This window comes from Electrona antarctica (assembly GCF_951216825.1).
Source record: "Electrona antarctica genome assembly, chromosome: 6".
NCBI classification, from domain to species: Eukaryota; Metazoa; Chordata; class Actinopteri; order Myctophiformes; family Myctophidae; genus Electrona; species Electrona antarctica.
The window spans coordinates 10,638,344-10,649,633 of record NC_136811.1 but is presented as its reverse complement, the minus strand read 5'-3'; the positions used below and the strand labels follow the sequence as shown (position 1 = coordinate 10,649,633).

The 11,290-nt window shown below is 43.6% G+C and overlaps 2 protein-coding genes across 3 annotated transcripts; one reads left to right on the top strand and one right to left on the bottom strand.

The window, feature by feature from the left end:
• Nucleotides 1-16: 16 nt before the first annotated feature.
• On the top strand, nt 17-10,347 carry fkbp14 (FKBP prolyl isomerase 14). Of its 2 annotated transcripts, XR_013790266.1 has the most exons (5): nt 17-389; nt 2,332-2,483; nt 4,316-4,443; nt 5,241-5,627; nt 10,305-10,347. XR_013790266.1 is itself a non-coding variant. In XM_079504519.1 (4 exons), exons 1-4 carry the CDS (start codon nt 193-195, stop codon nt 5,397-5,399), a joined length of 636 nt encoding a protein of 211 aa, XP_079360645.1. In that variant the 5' UTR covers nt 17-192; the 3' UTR covers nt 5,400-6,875. The 2 variants fall into 2 exon arrangements, 1 of the variants encoding a protein (XP_079360645.1); XM_079504519.1 differs by lacking the exon at nt 10,305-10,347 and having other exon boundaries at nt 5,241-6,875.
• Nucleotides 10,348-10,654: 307 nt separating this feature from the next.
• Nucleotides 10,655-11,008, bottom strand: LOC306924937 (proline-rich protein 15-like; the record flags this gene model as incomplete). The annotated part of the gene is made up of 1 exon (XM_079503618.1): nt 10,655-11,008. The coding sequence occupies one exon, from the start codon at nt 11,006-11,008 to the stop codon at nt 10,655-10,657; it is 354 nt and encodes a 117-aa protein (XP_079359744.1).
• Between the last annotated feature and the right edge of the window lie 282 nt (nt 11,009-11,290).

Sequence of the window (11,290 nt, the reverse complement as noted above, 5' to 3'; positions counted from 1 at the left end):
TTTGTTGCCAAGACAGCAGCGGTGGAAGTTTTTGGTTGAAGTTGCCACGTACCTACGTAGCTGGCATTCTTGGCTGTAACATAAATCTCCCGCAGCCTCTGGGCATGGTTTACCCTTTGGATATTTTGTAGCGAGAGAGGATTCATTGTAAATTGGGTCATAAATAATTATTGGCACCACAACAACTTGAAAATGATACTGCTGTGTTTGTGGCCCATGATCTCCTCACTGTTTGTGTACGTGAGTGGCGGAAAACTGCCCGAGCCAGAAGTGAAAATTGAAGTTATAGACAAGCCCTTCATTTGTTTTCGGAAGTCGAAATATGGAGATATGCTTCTTGTCCATTTCGAGGGATTTCTGGAGAGCAATGGCACCATGTTTCATTCCAGGTGATTTGATGAAGCACTTATTATTTACCTATTGCATGCTGCTTGGATTGCTTCACCAAATTTGTTATGGCTTTTTTCACGACACTATAGACTACCTTTTCATACTTGACAGGTCATATAGGCTACTGTCAGACAGGAAGTCAAGTTGGACCTAAGCTGTTCCCATAGCAACCCTTTGTCAAGTCCCGCCCGTGGATGTGCCCCTCTTCGCACCCATTGGTTGCTGTTCTTTGGTTGGACAAAAATTCTTCACCCACTTTTTTTTTCTTCATTTGCTTCGTCTTGCTATTCTGTGTAGGCTATTAAATTCTTATTTTAAACTTGGTGTCAGTAAAAAGGAACATATCTCAAGTGCAGCATAGGCTACTAGAGCATACCAATTATGAGTATGTCATAATTGGTCTCCCCCCACCTGTTTCTCTCCCTCTCTCTCTCTCAATATCATGTTTTCTACAATCATAAGGCTCAAACGCACCAATGCAGCTGCCATTGGAGATAATGGTTTCATCATGCATGCAATGTAACTAAAGTACTATCTATACTCGCAACCGTTTGGTTGCAAGGAGTTGCATGGTGAATCATTGGTGTGGTTTCACTGGTTTGGGCCCTGGAGCCACTGGGAAGAACAAGCTTGGGCAGAACAAGGCAGAAACTAAGCCTGCTGTTCTGGTTAGTCAGTCAGGGACCAATCAGATCAGAAGGTCACATACCAAATATACATGACCAAAAGTCAATGACAAATCTACCAACTACACAATTGTGTTCTTCCAATTTTGTGGCAACCGATTGTGGAAGGCACCGTTTTGCACTGACAAATTGACAATGCCGCCCGTGGCCCCCACACTCCCCCTCACAGAAATGATTTGTCGAGAAGAATGAGCACAGAGCTTATGATCTTAATCCTATCAAATACTTTTGGAATGAATTGGAGCACCAAATGCAGGCCAGGCCCAATCACCCAGCATAAAGTGTCTGACCTCACTAATGCTCTTGTGGTTGAATGGAAGAAAATTGCAGCAGAAATGTTCCAACTATGGTGAAAAGCCATCCCAGAATAGTGGACAATGTTATCGTAGCAAATGGGGGGGACCAACTCGGGGGACTCAATTAGTCCAAATGAAATGTATGCTTTCTTCTTCCATGATGAGAATTTGAATAGAAGGCCTTTAATAATAGCAGAAAATATTGTCTGTAACAAGGTTACAGGTTAGGAATAAGGTTAGGTTTAACCATTTAGGCATAGTTTACCGAGGTTACGTTTAGGAATACCAGGCAGAATAGGGTGAATTTTGCATCCCAAAACACAGTTTATAGTTGAGGGACGCAATAAAAACGACCTCTGCATCCACGGGATGCACTACTGTACTGTTTTCTATTCTATAGTTTATTTAGCTAGCTTTAGTTATATAATATAACCACATTATAACCATATAAAATTAAATGGGAGTTAAATGCTGCAATTTGTAAAAATGGCAAAATATGACTCCTAACGTCGTTGAAATGTCCCTGAAATGTCCCTGGGACTCATCTAAAAGACCATCCCTGCATCCCGGGACTCATTGAAAACCTATTTACATCACTGCGACCGTATACTGTTCCGCCAGCTGTACGCCGAGGCGAGCCTTCTGGTATTAGTCTATAAGCAACTTGAATCCTACATCTTTGAGGGGCGCTAGCCCCTCCCATGTCCAGCTTTGAGGGTCTGTGTAAACAAACATTGAAGACAAAAGTGTGTAAACACAAACATTGAAGACGAGAGTGAGGACGCAAATGATGATTGGCCAGTGTGATTGGGTGGGTGATGTGCCATTGGTTGAGAATGAGATGATGTATGATGCGATTCTCTGATGAGTTCTACCTGTGAGTTATACCTGTGTGTGTGCACTGGGCTCCTTGTCTTGTCTTAAAGAGCACTGTGATGGATCTGTGTGACTCTTGACAGCCGTCAGCATGGGGACAAGAACCCGGTGTGGTTTACTCTGGGGGTCCGCGAGGTGCTGAAGGGCTGGGATAAAGGTCTGCAGGACATGTGCACGGGAGAACGCAGGAAGATCACCATCCCCCCTGCTCTGGCGTATGGGAAGGAAGGAAAAGGTACGTTAACCCATCATCATTAACCCATTAAGATTCCACAAATCAGCTCAGTGGCCTTGTGGTTAGAGTGTCCGCCCTGAGACTGGGAGGTCGGGGTTCGTCGGGGTTCGATCCCCGGCCGGGTCATACCAAAGACTGTAAAAATGGGACCCAATGCCTCCCTGCTTGACACTCAGCGTCAAGGGTTGGATTGGGGGTAAGTCAAGTCCCTGCGACATACTATTGTCATGTCCAGGGGGTGTACTTGTACATCAAGCTGCCTCACGCTACAGAAACAGGAGATAGGCTCCTGCCCTATGGGCCCCATGGCTCTGCAAGGCTACTTAACCCATTAAGATTCCACATGCCTTCTAAAGCAGCAGTTCTGACACTTTGTCACGTTTTAACCAAACTGGCAGGCCCAAATGCAGACACGACAAGGAAGGCAAAGTCCAAGGGTGTTTGTTGTTGAAACAAAGATGAGCTTGTAGATTGACTTTTCAGAATGTTAGCTGGAGCTGGGGTGGTGGGTAGGCTGGCAGGCAAACAGGCAGGCAACTGAAGCAGAAGGGGGAAAAAAATCACACCCGTGTGAAGTGAGTGGTGCAACTCTGTGGGGGGGGGGGGGGGGGGGGGGCCCGGGGGGTGGCCGGCCCAATTCCGGCGAGCCGCCCCGTGTCCGAAGCGGTTGAGAAATTACAGTTACCGTGTGGGGGTCCCTCTACTGTACCCTTTACTGTACTGTACTGTACTGGCACACCCAAAATCACCATATATACAGTTAATATGTACGTGTGTGTTTGTGACTTTGTGTGTGTGTTAGGTTGCGCACAGGTGGTGAAAAACAACCATGCTGTTTTTGTGCTCAGACGCACCCACCCAGCCAGCCAGCCATCCCCACACACATAGCTCCGTAAGGGAGTGGTTGCACCACTCAAAAACCAAAGTCAAAAACCAAAAAACACTGGGAACGAAGCAATAGTAGAGCAAAAACACTAGGCATAATTGTCACTAGGAATCACTTAGAAGCGTTACCGCAAGGAGAACTGTGAGACGATCTGGCAGCATGCGGTGAGAAAACCAGGGCTTTTATGGAGTGGTGGTGATGAGAAGATGGCAGGCAGGTGAGTGAGATTAGATGATCAGAGCCAGGTGTGCCAATCTGGAAAGCCAGGAACCAAGCCTACGCCCACACATGCTCACACACACAGAGACAACACACCATAGAGTATATAAAAGGATAGAGACTGATCTGGCGCGAAGCTCCGTTGGAAAGCCTCACTGGCCCCTTGCAACACACACAGGACACTGGCAGGGGCCGTGACACTTTCAAGATGTTTCAAAGAATTAAAAAAAATCACACCTGTGTGAACTGAGTGGTGCAGTGACGTCACACACTAACCATAGCAACCATGCTCACCTGTACATGGCCCCACGTACAGGTACACGTACAGGTACACGGGTACAGACAAAGCTGGTTATTGGAGTGGTTTGCACCACTCAAAAATAGCAGATGTACGAGCTCGATCGCAGCGCGGCACGATGTGAGCTTGTTTGCTATTTTTGAATAGCCAACACAAAAATCCAAAATGACACGGATGCTTTCCTCGGTTTTAATGGGTTAAATGTGGGGACCCCCCAGGGGGTCCCGACCCGAGTCCCCTGCACTAACTGAATGTATGCTGCAGAGCGGTGCCAACAAAGGCTTCCCTCTCTCCCTCCCTCATACTATTATTTCCAATGCCATGACAGGCTTGTGAAACGAAAAGCATGACGTGTGTGAATCTGTGAATAACATCCTTCATGCCTCACCTTGTTTTACCTCTCGGACTCTGTCCTTCATGGATTCACAGGGAAGATCCCCCCGAGCAGTACCCTGCTCTTTGACATCGAGCTCGTGGAGATACAAAACGGCCCGAGGTCACACGATACCTTTCACCAGATGGATCTCAACGATGACTGGAAGCTCTCCCGACTCGAGGTGTGGAACCGGCCGCGTGTTTTCCGAACTCGGCAGTTTGCATTCCTTCATACATACACTTTAACCCATTTCGGGGCGGGAACCCCTTTTGGTGTTCCCGCAGAAATAGCAGATCTACAAACTTGTAGGTCTGCTATTTTTGAAAAATCATGAAAATGTGCCTCAAATCTTTGAATATATATTATTACAGAGTGAACATTTTAACTTAAATCTTTGCCTCTGGGGAGGTCCCTGGAACAACATATTTTCAGATGGGGGTCGGCGGCCAAATACATATATGTTTTGGGGTCCTTGACATGAAATATTGAATACCACTGATATAGAAACATGAGGTTTTTCAGAAAACTGTCATGATTTAGAAGACGTCTTTTAAATTTCGATGTCAGGCCTAAATGGATTAATCAGCTTTATTAGTATCAGCAATGGTCAGCAGAAGATATCGACGATGCTTAGATGCAGTAATTATCATGTTATTTTACGCTGGCTCGGCAGGAGGTTGGCTGTCAATAACAGGCTCAGTGTGTACGTAGGTCTGTCTGTGTGTCTTTGTGTCCACACACACTGTCAGCAGGCCACAGAATTACCACCAAACATTTTGTTTTTCCTTTGAAATATTTTAATTTGAGGATACACATATAGACGACTGACATGCACAGGCTGACCAGATGAAGTCTGAGATACGCACACACACGCACGCACACACAACACACACACAAAACACATATATACAGTGTATATATACTGTAGACAGTATACTACACACACATCATGTCCTTAATATTGGTTGTGTGTTACAGGTCAAAGATTTCCTGAGGAAAGAGTTTGAAAGGCACGGGCATGATGGCGACGACACCCATCACGACGTGATGGTGGACGACATCTTCACGAAGGAAGACGAGGACAACGACGGCTTCATATCCGCCAGGGAGTTCACCGACCAACACGACGAACTGTAGAAGTTCTGCCTTTCACGTCACCGATCGGCGATCCCCAATGTGTCCTTCTTGATTTTTGGCTTCCTAAAGCAGTGATTCTCAGGCTTTTTCCTTTTCGAGGACCCTCAACCCCCCTCCTCACGACCCCTGGTGTGTCCCTGGACGCTGCGTTGTACTGGATTACCATCGGGATTTGACCCCCACGCTGAGTCAAAGCAACCACTGCCTTGGCTTTCCATGTTCGTTTAAGTCATTTCACTCACAGCAAAACACAGTAATTACTGGTAAAATAAATTACCTTTCAGTTATCTATGTATAAATGCACCATGTCTCTGTATGTCTGTAATCCACGTAACTCGAGAACCGTTCGCCCCACCGACTTCAAATTCGACACACACGTTCCACACACCCACAGGGAGTGTAGTGCCCGGTGTCGAGTCGGTCGGACCCACGGTCAACCAGAACTGCCACAAAAGGCCTCTGCCCGGGTTCTGGACAGAGCCCCTGCCCATGGTTCATGGTCCATATATGGTGCTGGCCTGTTAAATCACAACACTCCATATTTGGGCGTGCCTGACACAGCACTCCATATATAGGAATAAAGGGACACAGAGAGACAGATCCAGAAATCTCCATATATGGGCATAGAAGGGACACAGACAGATGGGTGGAACGGGTACAACAGGTATTGCATAGCCAGGTGGGGCGTGGTGGATGTCCAACTTCCATCGTTACCGACTCGGTGCTCTACAGCCGGGCACCGGTCTAGTTCCTTTAATGAGGTGTTCTCTGTTTACTGAAAGACTAATTCATTGCATTTGTTTATATACAATCAACGGCAAACCATGTCGAATTTAGTGAACTCTTGGTTGTAAAAAAGAAAGTTCCAGGAAGTCTTGAAATCCATTCAACATGCACTGATGACTTGCCAAAATGTATCATGCACATTATACAGTATTACAGTAGGTTTGGAAATGATCTACCATTGTCAGCAACTGAATTAAATACAGAACAAACAAAGGGATAAAAGAAACATGATCTGTATTATTTTATCAGTGAAAAGGCTAGTTATCTAGCTATATTGGTTTGTTGTACATTTTTGAATGAAACCACTAGAGGGAGCTGTTGTCAAAGTCTTGCATTGTAATCCTTACAGGTAGATTGAATTGATTGATTGAAGTATTTATTAACAGTTTGCAGAATGGGTATGTTTCACATGGAAGCACAACTCAACACAAAGACTGTTACTGTGGACGACACACTGATGAAGCATTACACTTGTTTACAACAGGGTCCGCCATTTTCAATTCATCAGAACATTTAGAGACGTACAAATACACAAAACAGGAAATCATGTAAGGAGGTAAAAAGGTAAAAGAAACATATACAGTAAGGGGGAATGTATGCATAGTGTACAATACGCATACACAACACATGCACTTAGATCCTCCCTGGAATGTTATTGATCAGTTCAGCCACTTTCAACCTGGCAATGAATCCCTATTTTTGGCGTATTATTATTATTATTAAAATGTAATTTTGACAAGAGTACATGGATGACAACAGGGTTAGTGGTCAAGGAATTGGAGTGCTTATAGAACACACATACATTATATGGCCTAACCTTACTACAAAATCCAAGTTGGCAACAAACCTAGTATCTTCCTAACTAGATATGCCTCTGCAAAAAAAGCGCTATATAAATGCACCATTTACATATACAGTATATGTAAATGGTGCATTTATATATCGCTTTTTTTCTAAAGCGCTTTACATAGATTGTGCATTACATTCACCCATTCACACACACATTCACACGATGGCAGAGGAAACCATGCAAGGCACCAACCAGCACATCAGGGGTTGAGAGTCTTGCTCAAGGACTCTTCGACACTATAGGAGCCCGGGTTCGAACAATTTTTCATGGTTCCTGTGATGAATTTTCCAAGAATTGCACTTTTCTAGTTTATTTTAGTGATTCTCAACCTTTTTATGAACCCATTTAGGAGGACTAAGGCAGAGTCTAAAAATGCCTTCTAAATACTGAACTAAGTTTTCTGAAAATGTTCAAATATTAATTCAAAAATTACAAAAATGATTTGCTGCTAATATACTGTACATAGCAACAAGAACCCCAAAAGGGGTTCCAGTCCAGAAGGGGTAAAACACCAAAAGGGGTTCCCGGCCTATCCCCTACTTTGTATTAGGGCCCATATGAGACATTCATTTGGTAGTACATTTGGTTCCGTTTTTTTACACTCAGACTGGCCCATTTGGACCCCTGGTGGGGCCCCGGACCAGATGTTGAGAAACAGCTAGTGCTGTGAACAACATTCTCACATAGCAGCTCCTCTTCTCCAGGTGGAAGTGTTGTGGCTAGGCTGTGTATTATGATGACATTAGCAAATTAAACACTTGAGTGTGCACATTCAGCACCCAATTTGTCTTCCGTTAAAACGGTCGGTCACCGTGTAACGTTTTAAACGACATCTTGTGTATTACTTTATAGATAGAATGTTGCACTGCTTTTGTATTTTGTAGTTCACACATTTCCTGTCGTTTATAAAATGTGTAAAAATAAAGTTTCGAAACAAGCGAAGGAGCACGCACGTCCAGTCTATGAAGTGCCAGGTTGCCGGGCAGAAGACAGCATCTAACAAAAATAGAGTCTGCCACACACTGGATCATTACATTTATTCTCCACCATAGTACGTGACGTTTCCGGCCTAAGAGGCACTTTCTCGGACTGAGGAAGAGCTAAAAACATCACGTAGACCCAGTGCTATAGAGTACATTTACTCAAGTACAATTTTGAGGGACTTAAGCCCTATATAGCCTATATATATATACCGGTATATACTTTAGCAGATCTACAAGCTCACAATGCGTTGCAAGTGTGTTGTGAACTTGTAGATCTGCTATTTGCAAAGGATCTTTAAACATTTTATACATTTGAAAACTTGTGAAATGGGACATTCTGCATAATTAATGATGACTATACTTTAAGATATTTTGATGCCAATACTTTTGCATCAAAGTAAAAATGTTATACCGAACGTATACTTGTGAGAACTTCTTCCATCACTGCATACTATCTATCTATTATAGTGGAGAATACAATTTAAACTCTATTTTTGTATTAAAGAAATCACACCTGTGTGAACTGAGTGGTGCAACTCCCCCCTCCCCTCCCCCCCTCTCTCTCTCATTAGCAGGCAACAGTGCAGCACTATCTTCTCTCTGTTTCTGGCACAACAGCGCCACTTTTGCCCCTACTGGTCTGGTACTCATAGTCACATAGGTTAACACGGACATTGCTGTTCCTTGGAGTGGTTGCACCACTCAAAAAAGCTAAAGTTTGACTTGACTTGAAGTGACTGAATACAGACTAAGATCACAGCTAAATCCTCACTGTTTGTTTAACTCAGACACAAGTGTGAATGTAAATTAACATTCAGGGTTTCGCTGTTGGTCTATATTTGACCTTATAACTTTGGGCCATGACAATGGATTTTGCGATTGTATACACAGGAAGAGGATGCAACCTGTGGAAATCATGTCAGCGCCGTTTATCCACCAAAGTGGCTGATCCACCCAAAGTGGATAAACCTGAATTAGATTCAATAAAATTATGCAACAGTTTACAATGCATAGTTCTGTTCAATGTTTTGCTAAAAGACACGTTGCCAGGGAGCCGCCACCACACCCCAGCTGTGAGTAATTAGAATTAGGTTTCCCTGTTGTGATGAGTTTATCTATCGGTCTGACAACCTTTGGCATTGTTTCTCAGCCAAGTGGGTCGAGGGGGCCACGAAGCAGGTACACGTTTATCACAGCTTTCAAGTTCAAGTTTATTGACGCATCACACGTTTACAGGTGTAAAAGAGAGGGCGAAATTGTTGTGCAATCTTCCACGGATTGTTTCAAAAGGTATAAGAATAAGAAAGGGACGTCAAATAAAACAACATCAAATATACTATATAAAGTGTGTACCCACAAATACAATTGAAATAAAGCAGTATATTGTGCAAGTACAGTAAGTTAGACACTACTTCAATACGTTTATGTAAGAACAGTAGTGTGCAAGATCCTGCTTTTTTGCCTATTTCCATTGCTTAATATAAATGTTGTAAAACAATAAAGACTTAGGAGAGAGAGCTGTCAGTATTCGGAATACTGACAGCTCCTTATGCTACTATTGGAATACTGTATTCCAATTGTAGCATAAATACTTTCAACAACGCAGTTCATCACCTCAAATACAAGTCAACATTTGTCAATATTATGCATTTCAAAATTGCAATAATTTAACAATACTCTGAAATACAGTACACGTTCTATATATATGCCACATTACAGTACAGTACAGTTGAATCCTTCATGTCCAAGCTATTTCACATTATAATTCCTGTTATGTTTGATTGTTTCTTTGTTTGTTTATGTTTGTTTTGGTTGTTGTGATGCCATAACTAACTGATTTGAACCATATACAGTTGGAGGCCATCGATATTGTCCTTTTCTTTTTGCTGAGGTTTGCGTGATCTGCGCAAAAGGACAGTTAACCCATTTTGGGCGGGAACCCCTTTTGGTGTTTTAAACTATGTTATAATTTAGCTATTTAAAAATAGCAGATCTACAAGCTCATAGCGCGCCACCGAGTGGCGCGCTACGAGCTTGTAGGTCTGCTATTTTTGAAAAATCGTGAAAATATTTATTTCAGAAAACTGGAGGATTTAGAAGGATTTAAAAAAAAAGTTGAGGTCAGGCCTAAATGGGTCAAATAATAAGGGACAATATCGGTGGCACCCAACTGTATATATATAGTATTGACTTCAAGTGTTCAGGCATAAACTGTAATGTAACACACACAAAAACCTCCATTACCATTAGTGGGCTACTGCAGTGTAAGCATGTAATGTAATGCAGGGGTTCTCAACCCGTGGGTCGCGACCCCTCGGGGGGTCGCCAAATTATTTTAGGGGGTCCCCAAATTATTTTCAAAAAAAAATAAAAAAATAGCAGACCTACAAGCTCGTAGCGCGCCACTCGGTGGCGCGCTATGAGCTTGTAGATCTGCTATTTTTAAATAGCTAAATTATAACAATGCTTAAAACACCAAAAGGGGTTCCCGCCCAAAATGGTTTAAGGTTATTGTAGCAGTCAATTTATATTGGGGGGCGGGAGGGGGCGGGGCGGGGGTCCCGAGACGTTGCCAAAGCATTTCCGGGGGTCCCCGGCCAAAAACGTTGAGAACCCCTGATGTAATGTACGATCAGCTATTTAGCAGTGACAGGCAGGGCCATGATATTCCCCTCGGAAAAGTTATTGCTCTCCGGCATAGCGACGTGCACTCTCCTCTTTTCTTTAAAACGTCCGGATCGAGAAATTCTCAGATTTCGCCTGCACGTTTGCTGACTGAATCCTGGCTCTAGGAGGAGGAGGTCTCCCTGGAGACCGATTTCCTGGGTGTAAATGTTTTCCATCATGGACGACGAGGGGATGTCCGGCGTCGATGCGGGGAGGTCTGCGTTCCCTCCACTCTGCTCTGGGTCCGTCTCTGCGGACACCGGGGCGTTCCTGCGCCTCGCAGTGAAGGATCTCCACCAGGGTGACGCTGCTGTCGCTGCCATGGCAATGTGCTTTGAAGAATTGAAGCCAATAACTTTGGACCCACTGCAACACAGACAGCCAGCAATAATGTTAGATAAATAAATAATAATAATAATAGTAGCTATCTGTTGTACAATTAAGTATACATCATGGTTTAAGTGGTTAACCCATTTTGACCTGAGATCAGATTCTAAAAATGTCTTCTACATCCTGACAGTTTTCTGAAAAAGCTATGTTTCTATGTCAGTCGTTCTTCGATTTTTCAAAAATAGCAGACCTACAAGCTCATAGCGCGCCACTCG

Excerpts from the sequence above, each read along its gene's own strand:
- fkbp14 (XM_079504519.1), top strand. The coding sequence starts at position 193 with ATGATACTGCTGTGTTTGTGGCCCATGATCTCCTCACTGTTTGTGTAC. Across the intron at positions 390-2,331 it reads GGCACCATGTTTCATTCCAG|CCGTCAGCATGGGGACAAGA; the intron begins GTGATTTGATGA and ends GACTCTTGACAG. Across the intron at positions 4,444-5,240 it reads GGAAGCTCTCCCGACTCGAG|GTCAAAGATTTCCTGAGGAA; the intron begins GTGTGGAACCGG and ends TGTGTGTTACAG.